The sequence below is a fragment of the Triturus cristatus genome, chromosome 5_2, assembly GCF_964204655.1.
Source record: "Triturus cristatus chromosome 5_2, aTriCri1.1, whole genome shotgun sequence".
Classification (NCBI taxonomy): domain Eukaryota; kingdom Metazoa; phylum Chordata; class Amphibia; order Caudata; family Salamandridae; genus Triturus; species Triturus cristatus.
In genome coordinates, this window is record NC_140588.1 from 701,592,166 (window position 1) to 701,619,197 (window position 27,032).

The 27,032-nt window shown below is 47.2% G+C and overlaps 1 protein-coding gene across 1 annotated transcript in view; it reads left to right on the plus strand.

The window, feature by feature from the left end:
- Positions 1-27,032, plus strand: part of SRPX2 (sushi repeat containing protein X-linked 2) — a 424,745-nt gene that overhangs the window by 22,509 nt on the left and 375,204 nt on the right. The window contains exon 2 of the mRNA XM_085607790.1: positions 24,453-24,631. Within this exon, the coding sequence (XP_085463916.1) occupies positions 24,529-24,631 (103 nt within the window). The 5' untranslated portion in view covers positions 24,453-24,528. The remainder of the gene's footprint in view (positions 1-24,452; positions 24,632-27,032) is intronic.

Sequence of the window (27,032 nt, forward strand, 5' to 3'; positions counted from 1 at the left end):
TCACAAAAATGACACTGGGTAGTCTTTTCAACATGGCTGTGTCCACCCCTGAATTTGAGGCAACTGTTATTCCTATTTCCCTACCTTGTGGGACACCTTTCCCATTCTGCATCATCTGACTACCATCATAATAATCAACTCCCTGCATTCCTGCACCAACACTCGGACCATAACCTGAATTTGCCATGTACGGGCTATTCTGAAATCCTTTCTGTGCTAACTTTGTTTGTGTCAACATGAATTTCTCATTGATCCTCTTCTGTCTTGCTTCCAAATCACCACTGAATTATTTTGTATACCTCAGGATTTCTTTCAGAGGCTTTGACTGCCAACTAATCACAGTCTGCTGAATATGCAAGCTAATTTCCGGGCGTAAACCAAGAACAAATTGAGATACGAAATTACTGAGATTTCCTCTTTTAGGATTTTTACGCCACTCTGTTGCCGAAAAACCTGCATTTGCCGTTCGTAATAAGCATGAGCAGACTCTTTACACTCTTGGGTAGTTCTTGATATTTCCAACCAGTCAAAGTCCTGGGCAACCGTAGTCTTCAGAAAGGTAATCACCTGATTATATGTATCCATGATAGTAGGAGAAGGGGCATTCGTATGAGAGGTTTCTCAGTTAGCCACTGCACTGATTGACACCTTGCACTTGGCACAGAAATCACTAGCAATGACAATATGAAAGAATGTGTTTAAGTCCTCCCAAAGCACCTTTGAAAATTCACAAACCGGTTAACGTGAGTGTACTTAAGATCAGGATTTTCTCTCAGTTTTGGAAATAGATTTGTAAATGTGTAAAGATCACCCCAACTCCAAGGCACATGCACTTTCCCTTTTTTCTTCTGATCGCACCGATCCTTAATCTTTTGGGTATCACTCCACCTTTGAATAGTGGCAACTAATTCAAGTCCAAGCGATTGCATGTTCCTCAGAGGTTCCTCACTTATGAACATCCTGAAATTCTTCCTTAGATTTTGACTTTTGGGCAGATCAACGCCTAACTCAGTGGCTAATCCCTCTAGATCTTCATGAGTTTCTCAAGCATGATAGAACATTTTTTGCACAATAAGAAAAGTTCCTCTTCATTGTACTCATCTATGAAGCCCAACTCAAGATTTCCCATGATAATTTCCTCGCATTGTGCCTTTTCTCATAAAACATCCAACACTCTTGTTGGAGCATCCCTCTCTGGGGTTTGTGACTGAACTTTTTTCAACCTCTGCAACCGGCGCACTCACAATGGGAGTTGCTCCTATTTGGGATTGTGTTCCTGCATCTAAAGTAGTACCAGCACCTGGAGTAGCGGAATGATGTAACTTTGGATGTACCTTGGGCAGTGATAATGACAGTGGCAGTTGGGGCTCCCATGGTGGACCTGGTGCTACAATGCGCAGACCTCTCTCAGGAGAACTCTGATCAGCGGATGCACTTGCACTTACCTCAGCGATTGGTAGCGACCTTCCAGTCTGTTGATTCCTTGATTCCCTGCACCCTGATGAGCGATACTATATGGAGGTGAGCGAGAGAGTAATAGATTGTCCAAAAAGTAATCACTGGAGTCACTGTCGCTAGTTCCATCTTTCTTTTCTTCAATTTCACCGCTTCTCTTTTGCTTTCTCTCAGCTATGTCTCTCGTTAATGCAGGGTGCATCCTTAAACCCCCATTTACCTTCTACCTCCATTCTTGCTGTTCCGCATCTCATATTTCTTCCATCCAACTGTGAACTTATTCTTTGTTTGAGTCTGACATTTCTCCTTCTCTTTCACATTTGCAACTCACTCTCATGCATTCCAAGCCTCATATTGGTCTGGTCTTGGTGGAGTTTCATCTCACACAACACACCTCAAATTCTCAACTATTCTCACAATAAAGGTACTATGTGGAGGAAACTGCAGGGACTATACATTCTCAGAAATGTTATTCCATTGTTTGACCTAGATACATGTTTGTAGAACAACCTTGGTTGTCCTGTAATGTGCAAGCGTGCCCTCTGGATGTCCTTCTCATTCTCATGGACAGATATTCTCACATCATCGCTAAACAAAGCTCTCAATTGCTTGAAAAATGTAATCTTAACTCTGTGTACAGCGTAACACAAATTCAATAAACTTCATTTAGAATAATCGGCATTTCTCAGCAAATCACAATGCAATAAGCAAGACGCTAGTGTCCAATCTCATTATGACACCACTATACAGACCACTCACAGTGCAACACTCTCTAACGTAATGACCAATCCCTGCACAGCACACACCCCAATCAACCAATACCAAACCGACACCCTATGATATAACTCGCAGTGCATGTCCTTATCAATAGCGTAAAAAGAAGGGAGATCCCACAACCATAGCTCTCCGTCAAAGAGCACCCCGCAGAGCACCTTGGTGACCATCCTTTCCCATATAACTGCCATCTGCCGGGCCAGATATGGGCATGGGGAGGTAGCTCATAAGCAGGCGTTCCAGTGACAGACCATTATCAGTACCCCATAATAATCTCTTTTCTCAATTATCCGAGTCTGTAAGCCATTTCACCGCATATTGCAGATGGGCTGCAGAATAGTAAAGCTGCATATCCAGTAGGGCTATCCCCCTCCTCTTTTTTTTTTATAACAGATTTTATTGGTTTTTCCACATCAATCTCTGGGAAACAATAGCTGCTTTCTAGTGCCTTTACATTACAAAAATGCATATAAGGAGATGAAACACATACTGAGAAGAAATAAAACGTATGCGTACATCTCGAAAACCATACCTGCAATATTCGACATTATCATTGTATAACAGTTCCATCTCAGCACTTGTTATTCACTATTGTTTGTTGTATTCTCTTCACAATTTACCATTCATCTATAATTATCCAATCATTACTATGTTCCCTGTTCTTTGTTCCATTAGTATTCTAAACAACGAAATTACTAACAACTATTCTCCCCCACCCCTAACAGACTCAGCCAGAACTTCCATGAATGATAACACATCAGCAGTACAATGTATCCATTGCGTTGTAGCAACCCATTTTGTAGTCAGTAATTATCCCAATTATTTATATACATACATCCTCTCGTATACGGCCCCGTTTTTAGTGCTGTACTCAGGGAAGCGTAGGACACTCCCATCAAAATGCTTGTACATCCACAGCTATATATTCTTCTAACATCATATTCCACTCCAAAAAGATAGGTCTTTTCTGCAGCCCCCTGTGTTCCACTCTTTTCAATTCAGCGCCTTCTGCTCTTCCCCATCTGATCACCTCGTTGTACCATTCCTGCACCGATGGTGGTTTAGCAGCCTTCCATCGCATGGTTATATTGCGTTTTGCTAGTATTAGGGCCAAATTAGCAAATTTACGATTAGGCCCTACCTTTTTTCCTCTGGGCCCCAGCCCCACTATGCAATGCTCCAGTGAATCACTATTTCTCATTGGGGCGATGTCATTGACTATCTGATGCACTGATGACCGATAATGTACCAGTCTCGGACAACTCCATATCATGTACAGTAATTTTGCATTCGCCGATTGGCAGCGTGGGCAGCTAACCACTATTAATGGAAACATAGCATTCAATCTGTGTGGAGTCAAATAGGCCCTATATACAATCATAAGCTGTATGAATTTGAATTTAGGGTTCCTAGACACTTTCCTTGGATATTCCAAAAGAGCCTCCCATTCTTTATTAGTAATCTTGCGTCCGACATCCAGAGCCCACTTGTCACGAGTGGTCTGAAGTGACACTGCCAGAACCGCTCTTATACCCCGGTATATCCACATTGTCAAATCGCCACCATTTCCCATCAAATACTGCATGCTTATTAGTTCATGTGTCAATAGCTCTGCCCCATCTGGAGACCAAAAATTGTGAATGTAGCGTGTGATGTTTGCGTGCAGCATAAATAATGTGTTTGGTACTCCGTGCTCCCTCACAAATGCATGGTGTGTCATCAATGCACCGTTCGTGAAGAACATGCCCATTGCGGTTACTCCTGTGTCTTCCCAGGCCGATATTCTCCTAGATGTAACTATACCCGTCGGGAGTGGAAGTCCCAGGAGGTGGATATTGGGGGCGTAAGGGGCCCTTGTCCTCGTGTGGTTTAAGGCCCTTCCCCAATATAGTAATGCTATTTGTAGTTGCGGTTGTGCAGATCGAGGAATCCTACTATTAGGGAGTAAAAGTGTATGTAATTCCCCTCATTCCCAAGCCTGTTGAGTCAGTGCAATTTTGTGTAGATTGCGCCCTGAAAACCAATATGCCAACCATTGTAGCTGGCTTGCATAGCAATACGTTTTAACATCGGGCACCACCATTCCCCCCCCTTTGTGTCCCACTGCAACTTCACTAGCCCGATTCGCCTTCTGCCTGTCCCCCATATCAGCTCCACCAGTAGGGAATCTAGGAATTTGAACACCTGTCCCAGGACAATAATGGGTAAGTTAGTAAAGTAATACAATAATCTGGGTAGTATCACCCTTTTAGCGATTGCCACTCTGCTCGCCACTGATATTGGCTGAGAAGTCCAACATTTAATTTGGGGCTTAAGTGCGGCTATAGCTCAATTTAAATTACCATCTAACACAGCCTTCTTTTCTCTGTATATCTGAATTCCCAGGTACCTAAATGTAACTTGTGCCGTCTGAAATATTCAGTCACTAAAAGGCCTTGGATCTGTGCGTGCTATGTCCCTGAAGTGATATACGTAGGACTTGCTCTCGTTCATCGAGAGTCCAGAGAGCCTCTGGAATATGGCGAAGATTGTAGGTATGGGCTCATAGTCCTCGTCCAAATCCCCAATGTATAGTATTAAATCATCCGCATATGCTGAGATGATATTTTTTAGTGATATCCCTGTGTGACCTGCCGTAGTCCTTATTCTTTGCAGCAGAGGTTCAAGACCCAAGACAAATAACAATGGTGACAGCGGGCATCCTTGTCTAGTACCCCTTGCTATCCCGTATTGTTGCGAGATGTGCGCACATGTTTGCGCGCGTGCCGTAGGGTGTGTATATAGCAGTCTCACCCAATTTATATATACCTCCGGGACATCGAACCGTGACAGAGTGTAAAACATATACTGCCAGTGTATGGAGTTAAATGCTTGACGGAGATCAAGCAATATACATCCCTGCGCATTAACCACTGTAAGCGTGTGTGTCATCACTTGGTGCAATCTCCTAATGTTGAAGGCCGTGTTTCTTCCAGGTACAAAGCCACATTGGTCATGATGTACTAATTGAGGGATAAACTGAGCCAGCCTATACGCCAGTAGCTTACTCAGGATTTTATAATCCGTATTTAGGAGCGATAGGTGTCTGTAACCTGTCATATCTGTACTATCCCATCCTGGCTTTGGCAGCAATACTACTATTGCCTGCATTGTAGTCAAGGGAAGTGTGCCAGCATCTAGTGACGCTTGATGGAGTCGCTGTAAATGAGGAGCCAAAAGATCAAGAGATATGTGGCATAAAATACGATAGCTAAGCCGTCACTGCCTGGTGCCTTATTACGGGGCAATGCCTTTATTGCCATTTTGACTTCTGCGGTAGTCACCAGTTTCTCCAGCTCTCTCTATGCTCATTCAGTAATTGCGGGAGTTGCAGATCTTCAAAGAAGGGCTCATATTCCGCATCATCTAAGTCCTCCGGTCGCTCATACAGCTTCTCATAGTAATTTTTAAATGCCCCATTTATTTATAATTGAGTGCAGACAGTATCACCGTTCATAGTTCGAATTTCAAACATAGGAGTTACTGACGGAGCATCTTTAATAATTTTAGCAAGTAGTGGAGCTGCTGTATCTGCTGTTGCGTGTTGTTTCTGCCTATATAACCGGTAGTCTACTATACGCAGGTCTTCTAAAAGTTCAGCGTATTTTATGTGTGCTTCTTGCAGCCTTGCCTTCTGCACCTCATGCAATACTGCTTCCTGTTCTAGTTTACCAGGCCGAGTTTCAACCTCTGTAAGTTGTTCCATCAGGCCCTTACGTACTCCTGCCCGTGTTCTTATTGTCACCCCTCGGATTACTGTTTTAAAAGCGTCCCATTCAATTTAACGTGTACTTGATGTGTCTGCATTCTCAAGAAAATAATTAACTATTGCCGTTGTCAGTGTACTGTGGTAGACCGGGTCTTCCAGCAATGAGGGCTGCAATTTCCATGTTGGTATCGGCACAGGGACCCTACCCCGGCCAAGCGTAAGTTGCAATGGAATGTGGTCCGACAGCGTTTTGCCCAGGTAAGTTGTGTCATGTACAAAGCCCACCTGGTGCAAGGAGCAATATATCCGGTCTATGCCGGGTATGCAAGCCATGTTGGAACGAGTAAAAAGAGGATTCCCTGCTAGTAGGGTGCATCAGGCGCCAGCCATCTCCCACTCTCCATCCCTCAGCCCAGCCCTTAAGTGTTTCAGCTATCTTTCCACATCCCGTATTGTGCAGTGGGGGGTGCGACCTGTCCAAATCTACATCCAACACTGCATTAAAATCACCCCCCAGGACCCAGGGGTATTCTTCCCATCCCACTAAAACGGTGCTAAGGGCCTCCAGGAATTTGTCCTGCTCTGTGTTCGGTGCATATATACTACCTACCACAATGTGTTCCCCCATCTAGCAGACCATGCACCATAACATATCTACCCCATGAGTCTACCTTTTGTTCCAATAGTTTGAATGGGACGCCATTCCTCACCTATATCGCAGCCCCCCATGCAAATGCAGAGTATGAGTTGAAAAACAGGTGACCCCTTCATTTCTTTTGCATTTTACCCGCTTCTACAATCGACAAATGTGTTTCTTGGAGGAACGCAAAATGAACCTTCCTACAATTTAACTGCGCCAAAAGCCTATGCCATTTATGCATTGAGCCTAGACCCCTCACGTTCCAAGAGACGTACGTATACTTACTGAGTTGTTTCCTAATTCCTTGTGTAGTATGATCTGCCATGAGTATTAATTACAGTGATCCCATCAGTTAAAACAGCATGTGGCCGAGTCTGCATTCGCTTGAACTTTCCCCAATACCAGGTTCCCCTTTACAACCTCAGAGGACCAAACCTTGTAGGGCTATCCCCCTCCTCAATATCTCTTTTTAGGACTGCTAAGGCCACTCTACTGTGACGACCCACTCAAACCAGGGAGGTCAGCAAGCTATCCAATATGCAAAATATCCCTGGCCCAATGGGAAACAAAGAGTTCTGCATAGCATACAGATATTGGGGGAGAAAAACCTACTTAGGGATGGCCATCCTGCCCATAACCGAACGTGTAGTAAAACGCCACAGGAGTATAACCCATAAACCAAGTTGAGATCTGGGTGTGTACAAGAAAAAATAAACAACAATATCTCAACCGGATTCAGTAGAAATGAATGCATATGTATGTACAAGACATTACAGGAAGAGAACAAAAGAGAAAGACTCCAAATTATTTGTTGAATGTGCTCATGGCATCATATATTTTGAAACATGAGTTATACATGACAGTTATATCAGCACTATTTAGAATAAATGCAGAGGTAACCCAAAAGAACTAGGTGGACGTTGTGCTCGTGATAGGAAGTGAGGGCGCAAGTGACAAGTGAGGAACACAGCGCAAGGCGCGAAGTGAAAAAGGTGATATAAAATATATACAGAATAATTGGTTCAATACAATGATTTTCTTGGAAGAATTAAACACGATTCAGAGCGATTTCATGAACCAGAGAAGGATGTGCGCCATGAATCGCACTGTTAAAAAATGGTTGACGGCGTTTCGATCCTATTGAGTCAGGATCATCATTAGGACCGGGTAGCCAAGGTAATGGGTGCTGTAGCACAAGGAGATCAAGACCCAGGAGTAGATCAAGATAAATCAGGTCCTTAGGAGCCGTGGCAGCGTCCAGAGACGTCTGCGGTTGATCTCGGGACACAAGATTGTGATCCCCTGGTAAATTGAAGGAATAGTCGGTGAATTGCAGGGTCGGAGCCCCGATCCACTGCAGGGAAAACCGGTGTTGATTCCTAGTTATTCCGAGCGGTGAAGACGAGTAAATCCTAAGGGCAATTGGCAAGCGAGTATCCCCGGACCGCCACAGACGTGTGCGGAGTCCACCGGTGTCTCGTGACCGAAAGGGGATGTGTGTTACAAAACTATGCAGACCCCTGGAGCCCTTGTAGCACCCTTTCAATATTATGGTGGGTCTGCACCTCCACAGTATAGGTTACCTGGACCCCCATATAACCAAAGCTGTCTGTTTCACATCTGAAACCGACAAGTCACAACTAAATATCTATCCCATGATCTTAGGCTATGACAAGTCTGCATACTCCTTATTATGCTCCCACTCCAAAGACACTGCAACTGCTTCAGGAATGTCAGAGCACTGCCAAATATCCAAACTGGGCCATGGGACCTTGAGGATGCAGATGGGGCAGGGGCAGATTCTAACCGACACTGGGGCAAATTCTAATTCCCTAATGGAAACCATCTTCTGCTACCAGATTATGGCAGCAGGGATGGAAATTGCACCATACAGATCGTTGGTTCAAACTCAAGTACAGGCTGCGCTCAAGCGAATGGACCTTTTGTCCCGGGACGAGATGAAAAAAAATCAGCGGTACATCAATAACAGTGAAGCACATTAGGTCCCACAAGTATGACATAGAGTAGTAGGTTTACAACCCATGAAGATTTATTAATCAATTAATAGAGGTTCAAACTCAAACATTTAGTCATAAATCGATGATCATCCTTTAAATGCTCGGTCAGTATAATTCAAAGCAATTCAAATGTAGCAAATACAAAGGAAAAAAATAAGAGTTGCCACAGAGCAAAATGTAGCAAATTTTGGCTTCCATGAAGGGACAATTCTCTAATATGCTATGTTAAAGGAAATCAGGAAAATTTGTGAGAGAAGTCAAGCAGATGGTGACAATAAGTAAAGCCACTAAAATACAGAATCAAATGAAGATTCAAATAGGTGAGGAGGAGCCTAGCGCGCATCCAAGATGGTCGCGTGAGCACAGGGCTCCCCGGACCCTCTCTGCTCCTCGGAATTTATCCTGAGAATATCCTGACGTGGCTTATGGAATCTGGGAGATAAAGACCAGCTGAACGTATATCTCTTTTCAAAACTCAAATCGGACCTGGGAATCCTGAGTTGTCGTCGTCGGAACCTTTGGGACCCACCCGACGGAGGTGACCGGGGTGAAGGTGACCCGAGGGACCGGGCTGCAATTGAACAACAGCGGCTTCAGCGCGGTGCCAGCTGCCGATCCACCACTTTCGGTTTCGGTTTTGCACTTCAGGAGACCGGCAGGGAGGTGCGCTCGGGGTGGAGAGGTGCTACCTGGGCCTCTGCATGAGGTTTTCTTTCATCTGCCACTAGAGCGCCTATCGCCTCGGACCCCCTATACCGACATTTTGTGGTCTTCTTGCTGGTGCCTTACACCTCTTGATTGGAGGTCCCCTCGGGTGACCGTGTTCACATGGGGGGCAAAGGGGGTCCCGAGGGCCGCAAGACCAAGGCTTCCCTCCGCGGGGGGGCAGTCCAGAGCAATAACATGGACCGCTACACCCAGGGCAGGGGGCCCTCTGGCGCTGCTGGCCTCCCCTCGGATACTGCGGAAGGAGGCGCGACCGCCACTACGGAACTATCCTTGCAGGACATTATGGGCGCCATTGATGGCATCAGGGAAACCATCGCGACGCAATATGAGGCCCTGGCCCGTAAGATTGACACTGTCGCGATCGATGTCACCCTGATCCGGGCCGACCTCTCCAAAACTAACGAGAAGGTCCAGGCTCTCGACGCACGGACCTCCACCCTCGGTGCGGAGGTGTCGGATCTGCGGGCCGTGCTTGGAGACATCAGGGTGGTTAACGACCATATGGCCCGGCGGCTTGAGGACTTCGAGGGACGGGCCCGACGCAACAACATCCGCGTCATAGGTGTACCGGAGTCCTCTGACGGCCGCCCGGTTGACCTCGTGGTCGAGGAACTTATCCTGAAACAGTTGTCCTCGGCTGGCCTAAGTAAGTTCTTTGCCGTGGAGCGGGCCCATCGAGTTCCGGGCGGTCGGCCACGGCCGGGGGCCCCCCCGAGGCCTATCGTGGCCAAACTGTTCTACTACAGGGACCGCGACGCTATTCTGCAGGCCTCACGGACCCACGGCCCGGTTCGTCATGAGAACTCGACCATCAATTTTTACCCGGACTTCACGCAACTGGTCCAGAAACAACGGATGGGATTCCAAGGGGTGAAGCGTCGTCTCCGTGAGCTGGGCCTAAAGTATTCGATGCTCTACCCTGCAAAACTCCGAGTGGAACATGGGGATCGGACAGCCTTTTTTGACTCTCCTGTGGCTGTAAGTGACTGGCTGGACTCTCTGCCGGACGGAGGTGGCCGTCCCGGACCCTCTGCGGGCACCGCAGGTGATGGGTCCCCTTTAGAATGACTTTTGGTCCTTGATTTTGCCTTTTTGCACTGTACAGTCGGGTCTTATTTCATTTGCATATTGTGTTTTACCAGGACCAGTGAGGGGGGCGGGCGGGGACGGGTCCCTTGCCTCCTCTGGGTTCTTTTCGTAGAATGGGGTTAGTGGGGCGACAGGCACACTGCAAGTTGGGGGGGTTTTTTAGCCCGCAGGGGTGCAGGGTGGGGGGAGTTGGTCCTGGGGTGGGGTTGGGGGGGAGGAGGGTTTGTTTTGCTGTGTGTTTTTTGTTTACAGGGCGAGGTACTGATTTTTGTCCACATTTGGGAACTGTGCTGCAGGCTGGGGGACCCTTGATTTATTGGGGGGGATGGGGGGGGACGGGTTGAGGCTTATGTCATGGAACGTTAATGGGTTGGGGGACCGTATCAAGCGGGGTGTAGTACTGCAATATTTGCGTCGTTTGACTCCTGATGTGGTGTTTCTCCAGGAGACGCATCTGGTTGGCAATGTTTGTCATGCAATGAACAGGGGGGGATACCGCCTCGTGGCCCATTCTGGTTTCACAACTGGTTCCAGGGGGGTGGGCATTCTGCTGCGAACCTCACTTCCGGTGGAGATCACTAAGATAGTCTCGGATGACAGAGGGCGCTATGTGTGTTTGGTTGGGAGGTGGGAGGGGCAGCCCCTTGCCCTGGTTTCAGTTTACGTCCCCCCGGGCCTCCAGAACTCCACCTTCACTGACTTGGGTCGAATGCTGCTTGACCTTCCGGACAGCCTCCTGCTCATGGGCGGGGACTTTAATTCTGTGGTTTCGGGTGAACTGGATCGTCACCCACCAAGGACCCTCCCCGCTGCCCAGGCATGGCTGGGTGGGATGCTGGAGACCTTCGGCCTGGTGGACAGTTGGAGATTAATGCATCCGACCCAATGCCAATTCACCTTTCACTCGGGGGCGCATGGGAGTCTCTCTAGGTTAGACTACTTCCTTATGCCCGCGGCGCAGACTGGTCGGATTCGAGAGGTCAGGCACCTGGCGCGGGGTATCTCCGACCATTCTCCGCTGTGGCTTGTTTTTGACACCGGGCCGCGGTCTGCAGGGCGGATCGCTCCCATTAACCCATGGTACCTGCGAGACCCTACGACCCGTGACAGCCTGGTTAAGGCTATGGACCAATACTTCCTGGATAACGAGGGGTCGGTGTCTTCTGCAATGTCCCTGTGGGAAGCCTTTAAAACCGTGATCCGCGGACACGCCCTTTCCCAGATAGTGGTGGCTAAGAGGGTCAAGAGTGAGGCAGTGGTGAGGCTGGAGACTGACATCTTAGGGCTGGAGTCGGCCTTGGAGGCGAATGTTACTCCGGACGGGCTCCATGCCCTCAGCCTGAAACAGTTTGAATATAGGTCCCTGGTCACTGACGCGGCCAAAACTATGTATAGGGAGCAGCAGGGTCGACTGTACGATGCCGGGGACAAGGCGGGAAAGTTGATCGCGTGGCTGGACAGGAAGGAGAGAGTGAATCGTGTGGTCCCGGAGTTGCGTGCTGCGGATGGTGTGTGTGTGACGGAGCCTGACGAGATTGTGGAATGTTTTGCCGACCACCTCCGGGCTGTGTACTCCCCAGTGACTGACAGGGATGAGGACGACTCTCGCCTTTTACTGAGGGATATCGCCTTGCCCTGCCTGTCCGTTAAGGACCGTGAGCGGCTGGACGCCCCCTTGTCGGTGGATGAAATAGCGACCGCGATCCGCTCCCTTCGCTCGGGCAAGGCTATGGGTCCCAACGGTCTGCCCATTGAGCTATATAAATTGCGCCCTGACAAGCTTGCGCCTTTCCTCAGTCGCATGTTCCGTGAGTCTCTGGCGGCGGGTTCCCTCCCGGCCGATCAGCGTTTGGCCACGATAGTCGTTATCCCCAAGGAGGACAAGCCGCGAGATCGCTGTACTTCTTACCGGCCTATTTCACTGCTAAATGCGGAGCCTAAGATCCTGGCGAAAGTCCTTGCCAATCGTCTGTTGAGCGTCGTGTGCGATCTGATTCATCCGGACCAATGCGGATTCATCCCGCATCGTAACACCGCTCTTAACTTGCGGCGTCTTCATGGCGCCCTTGCCAGGGCGGAGCTCCTCTCCGAACCGGCCGTGCTGGTTTCTCTGGATGCCACGATGGCTTTTGACACCATCGAGTGGCCATTCCTCTGGGCTGTCTTGGCTAAATTTGGCTTTGGGGAAGGATTTATTGGCTGGGTGAAGCTTCTGTACACGGGACCCATGGCTCAGGTGGTGGTGAACGGGCGGGTCTCTCGGCCCTTTGCCCTCGGCAGGGGCACGAGGCAGGGATGCCCGTTGTCCCCTTTGCTCTTCGCTCTCGCCCTGGAGCCGCTCGCGGCTTGGCTCCGCTGGGAGCCCTCGCTTCGAGGGATCCGGTGGGCCCCGGGCTTTGAAGACCGGGTTTCGCTGTATGCGGACGATATTCTCCTATATCTCACCTCAACGCGGCAGTCGCTCAACGTCCTCTTTGACGTTCTGACTTCCTTTGGGAATAATTCCGGCCTCACGATCAATTGGTCTAAATCCTGCGTCTATCCGATCTCCGGTGGTCCTCCACTCCTACCGCCTCGGCTTCCGATCCAGGTATCACTGAGCGGCTTTAAGTACCTGGGGATATACGTTTCGCTGGACCCGGTGGCTCGCTATGAGCTGAATCTCCTGCGTCCGCTTCGGCGATTGCGAGAGGATACGGCCCGGTGGTGCAGGCTGCCCCTGTCCCCGCTGGGTCGGGCCGCGCTGTTCAAAATGATGTCCCTTCCCAGGTTCCTCTATGCACTCCAGAATTCCTTCGACGTCATCCCAGTGGCCTACTTTCGGGAGGTAGAGAGCCTGCAGAGGAGACTGGTGTGGGACGGGCGGGCGCGTATTGCTCTTGCTAAGCTTACTCTCCCCTGGTATGACGGGGGCATCGCGCTTCCCGACATTCGCAGGTATTATTGGGCCGCGCAGCTTTCGGCCATCAACCATGCCACGTATGCGCCTGGCCTGAACCCGGCGTATGAGATGGACAAGTTCCTGCTTCCCGGCGGGGACTATAACAGGGCGCTGTACTCTCGCTCGGCTGGCCGGACCCTTACGGGTCCTACTAAGATTGCTGTGCGGACCTGGAGGGCCGCCACTGCGGCCACGGGCTGGGGTGAGCGACTGACATGTGCTACTCCTTTGTTTGCCTCCGATCGCCTGGGGAGCCTCTGGACTACGAAGGGGTTTGACCTGTGGGACACGATTGGTATCAGCAAAGTGGGAGACCTGTGGCATAAGGGCGCGGTTAAGACTTTCGCGGCTCTTCAGGCCGAATATGAGCTTACGGACAGGGAGTTTTTCCGCTATGCCCAGGTTCGACACGCCCTGCTCTCGGTCTTTGGAGAGGGGACCACGATCCCGGTTTCCTCGCCCCTCGAGGACCGCATACTCGACGGACATGTCCCGGACAGCACTATTTCTTTAATTTATAAGAAACTGATTAATCATCGGGCTGGCCTCTTGGTGCGCCTTCGGGAGGCTTGGACGGGGGATGGGGTGGAATTGGACGACGAGGACTGGCAGTCTGCACTGTCGTCCCCCAAAGAGGTCGCCATTCCAGCCCGTCTCCGGTTGGTACAGCTTAAGATTCTTCACCGGGTGTATGTGACGGGTCCTCGCTTAGTCTCGATGGGATATTCCGACGATGGGCTCTGTAGGCGGGGTTGTGGGCTCAGTGCCACCTTTCTCCATATCCTGTGGGAGTGCCGCGAGGTGGCGGACTACTGGCGCCGGGTACATACGGTTATGGGACAGGTCACTGGGGTTGTGCTGCTGCCGGAGGTGCGTCGCTGTGTCCTGAATGTGTGGGAGCCCAATGATTATAGCGCGGCTCAGACTCGGTGGGCGGCCCTGGGGAACATGATTGCCAAGAGAGATATAGCGCAGCTTTGGGGTGCCCAGCGGCCACCCACGGTGTCAGTATGGAAGGAGAATATGGACTGGTGTATGTTCAGGGAGAAGACTGTGTATGTTGCCCGTGGTAAGCCAGGGACATGGGGCAGAATCTGGGGGCAATGGAATGTATATCGCGGGGGTATCTGTACGCCCCCCCTGGTGGACACCGATATCGCCATGTCCCCCTGACCCTTGACGGTTCCTGGCACCTTTTGGAATGACTACATATGGACGTTCAGTTCCCTTGCCCCCCCCCCCCGTCCCCAGCCTCCCGGTACTCCTTCCTTTCGTGTGCTGCTTAATGGTCTGACCTGGAGTTCCCCGGAGGAAGCCTGACCTGCGCCGTCTGTCTTTATGCCTCGCCTTTTGTTTTTCTTTTAGTTTTCTGTGTTTTTTGGATCTAAGTCTCCTCTGCCTCTAGAACTATCCGGACTCACTACGGGGCCGACCCCCGGGAACCGACTGCAGCTTTGATAAATGTATATTTCATTCTGTACTTAGCGGCCGGCCCTGGTGGTTGTAGGCCCGTGCTTGTAATCGAATTATTGTTCAATAAAAACTTTTAAAAACCAAAAAAAAAAAAAAAAAAGATTCAAATAGGTAAATGAGAATGGATTTGCTCAGGAGTCTAACTCTTTGAGCAGGTGCAAATAAGACATCTAGTCTCCGGAGAGTGGGAAGCGTCATCTGAATCTAACTGGCTCAGCAATGCACAATTAAAAATTCTCATCAAGATGCACCAGTATCCACGGTTGCCAGGGAGAGGAGACCCATCAGAATCACACATTTTATGAGAAAACATTTGCAGTCTTTTTCCCAGGCAATCACACAATGGAAGGTTTCAGTTGCACAACCTTCAATAGATTTCTTGTAGTTGGATGATACTTTGCAGTCAGCTTGCCCCAGGCACAGGTGTGGAAATTCACTATTCACTCTCTATGGAACGCATTTGGGTAAGCAGTTCTCAGACAAACCAAAACATTGTAACAATCTAATTGACTCAACTACTGCAGCTTGACTCTTGAAATGAGAAAAAGAGAGAAAGAACACGCAGCCAAAAATGAATTTTTATGTTAGCGTGAGTCATTTAAAGGGAGGCCTACATTAACTACAGCTAACTTAACATAAACACATATTAACTATGGTCAGTCTTAACATTAAAATCACTCTTGATATATGTGTATATGATTTGCAGATTAGAATATATATGTATGAAAATTAGAGCGAGAGCGTCACTACTGGCCTGATACAAGTGAATAAATTTAGACAAAAGGTCTCAAATCTATTGTCTGATTAAATCTCGGGATCGTAGTTTAGAACAATGGTTCCCAAACTTTTTAGAGCAACGACCCCAGTGGACATGAGGTGAGTGATTTTCTAATGTAAATAAAGCATCCTGTGGTAGCACACTGTTATTTACAGACAGCTAATTTTCCATTAAAACGGCCACTAAATTTGCGTAGATATAGAGTTTTTATGATGAAACTATACTGTATTCACAAATGATAATGTGTGGAAACGGGCTTCAGTGAATATTAATCATTTGCGCATCACCAAGAAAAAGTGTCTTGATTCGTTTTTAGCCTATTAAAATCTTTGTTTCCATCACTCTTCAGTATTACAAAGAAAAATGTGCTTCATTTATGAATCTAAACTGCTGGATGTGTACAGTTCATTTACAAGTTTTTGCATGTTCTTGTGTTACTAAAAAGCACATTCTACACCTTTTCCTTTTATACTTTCTGTACACCTGCAAGATTGTCACATAATTCACTTTACTTTTCTTTCTCTAACTGCAAAGTGAGAGGAGTTTGTAAACATCAAGCCCCATGTTTAAAAAAACAAAAATAAGCAGCAATTTGTCAGTAGACATAGCCTGACATTTGACCACTGTCATTGAAGCGCTGCAAATGTGACAAGATAAATACAGAATTTAAGAGCATCTCTTTTTATTGCTTGGATGTTAATGACCCACCAAAGTTTGGGAAACACTGGTTTAACATGTATAATTGGCATGATGTGTGATCCAGCAAATATATGACTTCACCTAGAGACTAAGTGATTTTGCAAGATTCCTGGAAATAAAGAAATAGATTAATTGGACTTGCAAATGCCCAGCGAAATTGTCTTGAAATGTTTTCTAGAAAATAATTCTAAACCCCCGTGGCAGTCTCTGACCCTTCCCTCAAAATGTAGAGCTTCAATTCAAAGAACATGAGCTGTATCAGATAAAATGAGCACTGAAGGTAAAATGAGCACTGCAGGTTCTAATTTTGGACACAAACCACAAAAGTAGGGACCGGGAGTGGAAAAAAAGAGGTCCAGTATCCATTCTAGAGCATGTATGTACAGCACTCGAGGGTAGCTGTTCCTAAAGGGGATTCCCACCCATTGGGCTCCAGACAGAGTAAAGGTTAAGGTAGCGTAAAACAGTGGTTAGGGACAGAATTTTTTGTCGGTCTGAGTATGGATATATATTAAAGAGGAATTTCCTTATTTGGAAAAGTTGCCCTCAACCACCCATGAAGGTGTCATGCTTCATCATTGAGCGTTTTTGCTCCTCGTGGGGTCCGCGCTGCAATACCCCACGGGCCCCTCGAGATGGCTCTTTGGTGGAGATCTTTTTGTAAAAAACGCCGTTTATGTGAGTGCGGGTGTGTGGAGCTAGTAAATCAATGAATCGGTGAGTTAAAAATACCTTGGTAGTACCCAAAAAAGGACTTTTATTTTTGGGTACAACGGGTAGAATAAAAACAAAAACCAAACTGTAATTTTCCACTAATGAGGAAATATAGTTTGGTTTAGATAGTGTGTGCAATGACAGGGGTCTGCATGTTTCACACCCTACTGGTCCATAAGGGATCCTTGGCGTTTCATCAGGAGCAGGTATAATGTAAAGAGATAATTAGTTTTAGCAAAATTTGATTTTTAAAAAAACAACAGGGGGAAAATACCCTGAGTCTTAGTTTTAGGAAGACTAATTATCATGGTGCCGGAAAAAATACTAATATATCATCAGTCACCCAAGAAAAATATCCCTTAAGGACCACTAGGGCATGAAACATGTCGACCCCTTTCACTGCACACACTAGCTAAAGCAAACTATATTTCCTCATTAGTGGAAAATCACAGTTTGTTTTTTGTTTTTATTCTACCCGGTGGACCCAGGAATAAAAGTCTTTTTTGGGGTACTACAGAGGTTTTTTAACTCACTGATTCACTAGCTCCACACACCCCCACTCACAAAAATGCAGTTCTTTTTTCAAAAAGATCTCCACCAAAGAGCCCTCTCGCGGGGCCTGTGGGGTATTACAGCACCGACCCCTTGAGGAGCAAAAACGCCCAAGGATGAAGCATGATACCTTCACAGATGTGTGAGGGCAACTTTTCTAAATAAGGAAATTCCCCTTTAATATAAATCCATCCTGAGACCAACAAAAAATTCTGTCCCTAACTCCTGTTTTTCGCTCCGCTAACCTTTACTCTGTCCGGAGCCCAATTGGCTGGAACCCCCTTTAGGAACAGTTACCCTCTAATTTTAGACACCACCTTTTCCACAGTTTAGGGTTGAATAGTGCCTTAAATAGTTGAATTGCTGTCCGGGCAGCACTATTTCACCACCTTAGAGAGTGGTTAATGGTTGCCTGTCATAAGAACTTTGAAGGCTACTGATGCTTTTGGCTGGTAATGTAGCAATATTTGTTGATATATCTAATTTAAACAACAGACTACAATAGAATAATATACACAAATCAACATAACAGCACAAAAAACATAACAGGGAACAAAACACCAAATGAGTCAAAACATAATACAATGCAACAACCACCTTACAAAACAACAACTCACGATACAATAAGACATCACAAACAACAGCAGTACAAGAAGAACAGAACACATCACCATCACAACCACATAATGAACAACAAATGTGGACAAACATTCTCATTCCACATTACCACCTCCAGAAAACTGCTTTTGTAATATGGTGGTAAAAGGTGTTTGCACCAATTACAACTTGAACTAATCACCAAGGACATGAAATTGCTCTAGTCAAACATGTTTTGTTATATTGTCCATGTCTTTTGTTCACTTAGTAGCCTAGGGGCTCATTACGATGGCCCTTCTCCATCTGGCTCCCATTTCTCCCTGCCTGCGATGTCTTAGGGGGCCCGTCACGGGCCCCCTCTGTGGTCGGGTGCAGTTGTGCACTGGGGGGTACCCATGGTACCCCCCTACATTTCCATGAACAAAGTGGCAGGCACCGCGCGGTGCCTGCCACGTTGTGCAGGGAAATGCAGAACATGGCCATTTACCATTGCGGCGGGTGCTGCATTCAGCAGCACCCGTCGCAATATTAAATTGCCAGATGCGACCGCCGCGGTGGCAGTTTCATCATAATTAGTGGTGCGGGACTGCCGCATTACAGGCGGGCGGTTCCGATCCCGCTACGATAGCAGGCGGACTCAAGTCCGCCCTCCATCGTAATCGGCCCCCTAGATGTCATCTACAAAATATATAGTTTGGGGGTCTTTCATTAGTTCCATGGAACATAAGCTGCACTCATTGTCAACAGTTTATCCTTTTCTCCAGAGTATATATCTGACTCCCTAAATGGATTTACAGAATTATAAATCCACTTTTTCTTCAGATTACAAGCCCTCACAACCTTTGTAGATTATTTGCTTTATAGTAATAGATTTGCACCAGTGCACCATGCTTCTCTGTTGTAATAAATGTGGGCAACAGAAAGCAATGCCCCAGTCCAACCCATAATATCAACAACAACAAAAAAGTACAATAATGGGCAAATTGTTTTCTTATAACAATAATTCAGGGATGTCAATATTTCTGAACTTTAATATTTCAATTCCTTGGCCTTGCTGAATGTGGAGGAAAGTCATATCACTGGATCGTGTGATGCAGTTTTTAATGTATCTAATTGCTTAGCTTGGTAAGCCTCACCAGCCCTCACCCCAATAGGAGAGCACATGTTACACATCAGCAGAGGGTTTGAATGAGCTATGGTACTTTCCTAGGATAAAGGATGTCCTGCATCAGACATGGGTGGACTTCTCAATTAACTGCTTCATATCTCTTTCCTTGGTCAAATTAGCACAAGCTGAGCCTTGAATTACTCATTTCAAGAAGTGATGTAGATATTGAAATGGAAGTGGGCACTAAGCCTTTATTGTTTTTAAAGAGGTCCCTGACATGGTAGGAGTGCCATGACATGACTTTGACATTCACCGGTGGGTGTTTCTCTACCTCCTCAGAAACTGGCCTTCAATCCACTCATGGAGGCAATAAGATAAGGCAAACATATTATTATTATTATTTTCGGATTTTTTTTTTTTTTGAAAAACCTTTATTGACATTTCAATCAATAACAAGTATGGGCCTACAACCCCCCGGGGCCGGCCGCTAAGCAATCAGAGCAACAAAGATCAAGTGTGAACACAGGCAGCACCTCGGGGAGCAGAATCTTCATGCTAATATAGTCTGACCAGTGAACAGCGCAGGTAGGACACCAGGATAAAAAGGGTTTTCATTTTATAATGAAAAAGACAGAAGGATCAGGTGCCGAACAATTTCCCAACAGCGATAAGAGGCAGGCAGAATAATGACATAAACAATAATCAGCAATCTATTGGATCAATGGCGCAGACACAGGAAATTCAGGATGGGGAAGAATATCATGAGCAGTTGCGCCTGCAGTCCCCTGCCCGAAAGCCCAGGGAACACCCCGGAAATTGTGGCACACATGAAAAGGCGACGATTCACAACAAAGGAGATGTACCACGCTGATCCCAGAAAAGAAAAAACAAGAAGAATCAGAGAAGAAAAAGGAGGCCATGGAAAAAGGAGATGAAGACTAAAGAACCCCTTCCCCCAACCCCCCACCCTGCACCTCTGCAGATGAGTACGGCCCCTCCCCCCAGCAGTGTGCCTGTCGCCCCGGAACCAGACCCGAAATATAGAAGAAACAGGGAAAAAAGGGAGTAAGAAAAGAACCCCACCAGACGGGGGGGTAGAGAAAGTATTAATAAACTGGAGGAGGGCCTTCAAAACATACCCCCGGCTTCCCCCTCTCGCACGGTAAGTTTTCCCCAAAGCAAACAGTGAACAGCACAAAATCGACCATATCAAAGAAAGATGGGGAGCATTATGCACCGATTATGCTAATAGCTATACCATGAGAGCACGCAACCCCTGAGCCCGCCCGTCTACTAGATGACCACCCCTGAAGGATCAGCCTTATCCTTGACCACTCTTTGCAATTCTGCCCATGCCTACCCCTCGACCCAGCGCCATGTCCGATGTTCCAAGGTAAAGGAGTGTCCAAAAACGACCGGGAAGCGACACACACAGGTGGGGTGGAAGTCTCTGAGTACCAACACAGTCCACATCATGGAAGGACGGCCTTCCCAGTGCTGCCCCAGAGTCTGCACTGCACACAGGGTCCAGGAAGGTGGAAGCAGCCAAAGTAGACAACTGTTGCTTGAATTGTCCCTGGGTCACCGGAGGCCGTGCACGGAACGAGGCCACCACCTCCCGCTCAGGTCCAATACCTCCGGAACAGATCAGACCCACAGCCAGCCGATCACACTGTAGCATACTGTCCGGAGTGTCCAGCTGTGCACCAATCTCAGGGGTGGCCGCGACTTTGTCCTCCGGTGTGCAGTGTGGGAAGTCCCTGTGTACCTGAGGACAGGAAGGCCGCCACTGTCCCAACGCTGATGCCACACCATCGAGCTTACTCCCCAAGACCCCGACGCCATGAACCAGGGAGGAATGAAGGGCACCGAGGGCCTCGAGGAGGTCGCCGTACCCCAGCATAGCTCTCTGTGATCGCTCCGCCACACTCCCAAAAGTCACACACTCCCAATCCTGCTGTGACCCAGTGGACAGGATGGTAGGCTTCATCGCAACAAAATGGCCGTCGGGTAGGCCCGACCCGTATGGGGGCCGGGACCCAGGAACAAGCGCCTCGAGGCCCACGGCGCTGGAAACAGGGTCCGGGGGCAGGCAAAAATGTATCCGTTGCGTGGGCACGGGCAACAGTCGTCCCCACCACGGACCAGTTCCCGCGAAAATCCGGGAGCCGCCTGCAAGAATCAGGGCGAGTTACGGGCGGCGTCCGGACAGCTCGCCGCCAAGGGCAGGGGCTATCACCGGGGAATCTGAGAGTTGCACCCCCGGGCAGGCACTCGGTCCGCTTCGCTTAGCGGCAGGAACGGCCACGGCGAAATGTAGGCCGAGGTTGGCACCGCTCCGGTGGACCGACTCCACCCAGTCACCACAGGCCGCTGTTGTTGAACTGCCACTCGGCCAAGGCGTCCACTCGAGGTCCAGGCTCCAGGGCTGCACGGGCCGCAAATTTAAAATGCACTTTTCTCAGGCGGTACCGCAGCCAGAAACCTCGGAGTCACACGATCGGTTGCCACTCTCATTCACAAACACGATCGCATCGCGCAGGCTGAGGATCTCATGCAGGATATCCGTGCGGGATGCGGAGGTTCACGGAGCCGGGAGTCTACGCTGCCGTCTCGGTCGCCATCTTGGCTCCTCCTCTATTTTCGGATTTTTAATAAAACATGGTAGACCTATCTCATAAGGGTATCAAAGCACTTCTAAACAATTTAAAATGTTAGTTTTAAGTTGATATCACATTTATACCAATTCAGGTAAGACAAGAGATTCACTGTTACAAGGAAATCATCTCACTTGAGTTCCAGGCTTGTTCTAAGGGATACTGGTAATGCTCCACACTCAAGTCTTTGTTACTTCTTTGTGCACTCTTTCCCTATGCAGAGAGAAACAACATTTTGTGTTTAAAGTGGACTGATTGACTCTTCAAATCCTGTCAGTCTTGAAGCCAGCAACCTTCTGCCCTTAGATCCAGTCCTCAAAACATGCGACTGCGATTTCAGATTTCACAAGTAGATAATGTACTTTCAACTATTGTCCGTCAATAATGTTATTAAAAATAACCTGTTTCAATATATATCTCTTCATGCCACACTTCCAGTCTTTCTAAGCACAATATATAACAGGTGTTAGTATTACCTAGTTTAATGGTCCCCAATTCACAGAAGGTACGAAGGTTGAGATAACTCTCCCAGGATTCGTACTTGTGACCTGCTGATCGCTGTGGGTTTCAACAATGAGCGTTCAGTTCAATGAGGCATCCTATTGGCTACTGAGAGATTGCTTTTGCTCTTTTGCAGCCCCATGTTGGGAGGCTGAGTTAGTTCAGTGGAGATCTCTCTACTGTGATTTCTAATCTACCCTAACAGGGACAAAGGTATACGTTTTCTACTAGTTGAACTGTTGCTCAAGGACAGCAAACTCTCAAAAACTGCTCAAATGTATGTAAAGTACCTTCTCTTTAAAGTAGATCTATCCCACTCTACACACTCCTAATCTTCTCTGGTCCTGTCATGGTCATTTAGCATCGAGGGTGGCTTGGGGACTCCTATTTCTGAATGCTAAAATTGAACTTATACGAAATTGTATTATGAATTAGAGGTGTATTTTCCAAGAACAAGCTCACAGATACTTTAAAACAGTTTTTCAGACCACAACACTTATCGATACAACTGATCACAAAGAGAAAGTGATTGGTGTTTGGCAGCATTTGCTTCCAGTGCATGAGCTGTATTGAGGTTGTTCTCAAATTGTGACGTTTGGAATTTAAACCATCTTGACCAAAATAACAAAATTCACCTAAATATGAAAAATAATTAAATGAGCCATATCCATATGCAGTATTTTGTAGTATGGGCTGCTTTGTAATGTCAGAGGCACAAGCCTATTAGGCATTAATCATATTGTGCCAAGAGCCCGGATAAAAGAAACATTATTGTAGAGTAGAGCACTCAGCTCTTGCCATTTTCCAGTGGATTGGGATTTGTCTCTACAAACATGGAAAACAAATAAACATCCTGATATGATTTCAGAGAGTTGAAATAGTAGTCACTAAAAACGCTAACACGGTCTGGACATAAATTTCATTACATACGTTCATTTAGAAAGTGTTAGGGCTAAAATCACACAGATTACTTCATACTAGAATTGTTACACAAGAATATGTAGACTACCAATACACCAACCTATCCTGGTAAAATAATAGCCCATCAGAATAAGCCCACATCATGAGTGAGGGGACCAGAATCTCAAATTTCAGACAGTGTTTCCCCACCAAATTCTGGTGATTAATGACAGCATGGACAGATTTATACCAGGGGCCGTATTACCAAAGTGCCCTGGGGGCACAACGGGCGTCTGCACCTGCTTTGTGTGCCCCTGGGGCACTTTGGTATTACAGAAGGGGCCGAAGACGCTTGTGTGTCCCCTTCTGTAATACCAATAGTGCTGGCGCACATAAAGTGCCAGCTCCATCATCAGAGGGCATCCCCTCATTTGCATGGGGGCCCCTTTGCCTCTGCACCCGCTCCATAATATAGATGTGGGCCAGAGGCAAAGAAGCTGTCAGGAGGCAGACTGACAGTGCGCCACCTAAAAGATGGCACACTGTCTGCCCCCCCTGATAGCAGCCCTCTGGAGGGGGCCAAAGGGGTTTCCACGGACCACCCAGACATCCCCTTGCCAGCAGGAGCAGTCACGAACTGCAACAGCTTGCAAGGGGATCTCTAATCCCCCTTAAGAGGGCAGGCGGGTGGCTGTCACTTAATGATTCTAGTCTCAGGCCTGATAGATCCTTTGCTTTGGGATCAGGATCTGCATCTCTGCTTCTACGTATCTGGGATTCTGTGGGGATGAAACGTGCAAAGCAAGATAGCTGAGTACAAGAACAACATTTACACCAACCTGGTTGGCCTGGTTTTCACACACACGCTGCAACTCGCACTAGAGGGACACTCTATGTCACAATGCTTGAGTAACATATGGTGGTTTATTATTATTCATGTACAAAGCACATGTACATTTTCAGTTAGTCAGGCAAAGATATCATAAGTTTCAAATACTTTTTTAGCTTTACTTTGTATTACGTGAGCAAGAATCATTGCAGGTTTATCCAAGAGCTAATGTTATGTTCATTGCTTCTAGGCTTCTGCTCGTCGTGCCTGCTGCTTCTTAAAGTTACTTCATTACAACCTCCAAAGGAGGCAGAACCTTTCAGTTCATGCAGCCCCTTGCAGCAAACCCTATGCCTCTGAAGATGGGTCTCTCAACAGCCCTTTTACTGCTCTTCTACACAAGTCTTGCATCTCCATTGGCTTATGAAGGTAAGTGTGGTCTTCTGCTCCGTCTTTGCCTTAAATTGCAGTTAATATTGATCTTCATTGTACTATGAAGAACATACCATCTGAACTGCCTTTTCCACTTATTATTCTACCATGAGAAGGAGAGGAAGAAGACAGGCAGATCCTTCCAAGATCCAGATAAAAGACTGTTGAAATAACGGCCTGTTTTACCAATCTGAGGCTCACAGTAGAGGAAAAATGTTGTGAAGTTTGAGATAGTGATCCTCTGAGTGGCAAAATAACAAGAATGGTACAGATTTTTGGTGGTCCAGAGAGAGGCTGGGGCACATAAAAGTAAAAAGAAAATGAGAATGTAGAAGAATATTTCTGTACAATTGAAACAAAATATTCTGTGTGAGTGAGTGGTAAGCAACTGGAAAGGCATAAAATAAACACTTACATAAGGAGTGTATAGAATCATCAACTACATTACTTGCACAACAGTAAAGATAAATAATACATTAGAATACCTAATCTTAGAATGATCTGAAGGTTAATTGGTTTGGAATTGGAATGCAAGAAGTCTATCTGCTCATACAAACATGTATTTTTCCATTTTATTTGAAGATGTTACACCCACGTGAAGACACCTCACCTCTTTAATAATTTGTGCAGGTACACTCCTTTGTGTGTTTTATTACTCTAGGCTACTTATATGCTGTTGTGAGGTGATGGCTGTTCCATGTTAGAAATTGGGTTTCTTGTTGGCAGAGGTAGGCACCCTGTCCAAGCAGGAACCACAGTCCTAGTCAGGGTAAGTCACACACACACCCTAAATTAACCTGTGCTCACCACCTGGTAGCTTGGCACAGAGCAGGAAGGCATAACTTAAGAGGCAATGTGTAAAGTATGTGTTCAACACTTAAAACAGTAAAAACACCACACACAAAATACCACACCTGATTAGAAAAACAGATCTTAATTTAATGAACTAAACAACAAACATCCAATAAGTCAAACTGGAGTTATGAATTTTGAAAGAATATCTTGAAATATAGTGCTTAAAACACTAAGCGGGCCTATCTGGTCGCACTTGAACGGGACAAAGTGAAAAGTTCAGGCCGATCACGATGGAGTGTGGGTCAGATACAGGGACCAGCCTTGGTCCATCGCAGAGTACCTTGTTGTGTTGTCGACGGATCTGAGATGCGAGCCACAAAGGGACGATGTGTCGTAGTCAAGCTTCCAGCTGGTGGCAATGCATTGCGCAGTTGGCAGGCGATATACTAAATCCTCGCATATGTGTCATAAAGGAAGGTGCTGCGCTGTTCAGTCAGTATGCGATGTACTGGATCCTCGCAGTTGCGTCGGCTTCGAGGGAGATGAGCTGGTTCCGATCAAGCGCAACGTCATAAATGTGTGAGTTGTAGCAGTTGCAGCACTTTAGGCCCACTCATAAGGGTCCACGACTGGATTGGCAACACGTGGCAGGGCAACCCTCACAGAGGGCAGAGTCCAGGTGCTGGTCGTGTAGTGGATGGAAGTATTTTGTGTCCCTGAGATTTCAAACAGGAGGCAAGCAGACAAGCCCTTTGAGCAACTCTGGGTTCAAATGGGGTAGGTCCATTCCTTGTCACCCAGGCAAGGAGGGCAGCAGGCAGCAGGCAGGTCAGCACAGCAGAAAAACAGTTCTTAGAGAGCAGCAGTCCAGCAGAGTGGCAGTACTTCAGCAGCACAGCAGTCCTTCTTCCTGGCAGAGTATCACAGATCCTGAAGTGTACTGAGTTGGTAGGGTCATAAGTCCAGTTTTTATACCCAGTGCTGCTTTTGAAGAGGGGGAGACTTCAAAGAGGGGCTTTGAAGTGCATCTACTGAAGCAGAAGTGGAGGATGCTCCTTCTCCCACATCTCAGCAAAGACCTAGAACAGCCACCCCACGCACCTTCTGACCATCACCTCACTTCCGGAATTCCGAATGGTCCTCTAGACCTGATTGTTTGTATAAGCCCCCGGGACCTGAAAGTGCTGATAAGCAGCGCTTTATAAATCCTGATTGATTGATTTAAATGCTTCGATATGTGGCTCCAGGCTCACTACAGGGGGTGAAGAAGTGCTTTGTGTGGGGACAGGACAAGGCCTAGTCAGGTGTAAGTGAGGCAGTGCTCAGCTCTGCTTCCCCATCTGGCCAGTTAATGGCGCATTAAGGCCCATCAAGTCACGCCTAAGCTCCCATTGTGTGTGACTGTCTAGAGGAAATGCACAAGGCCCAGCTGTCACCCACCACAGATGTGTATTGGAGACAAGCAGCAGGCACACAGGGCTAAAGAACAATGCCAACTTTCTAAAAGTATTTTTTCTAGTAAAGGTGCCCACAAAGGATTTTATTTCAATATATAGAAACAATATCACTTATGAGTGCCCGAAGTAGTGGCCTCAAACATATG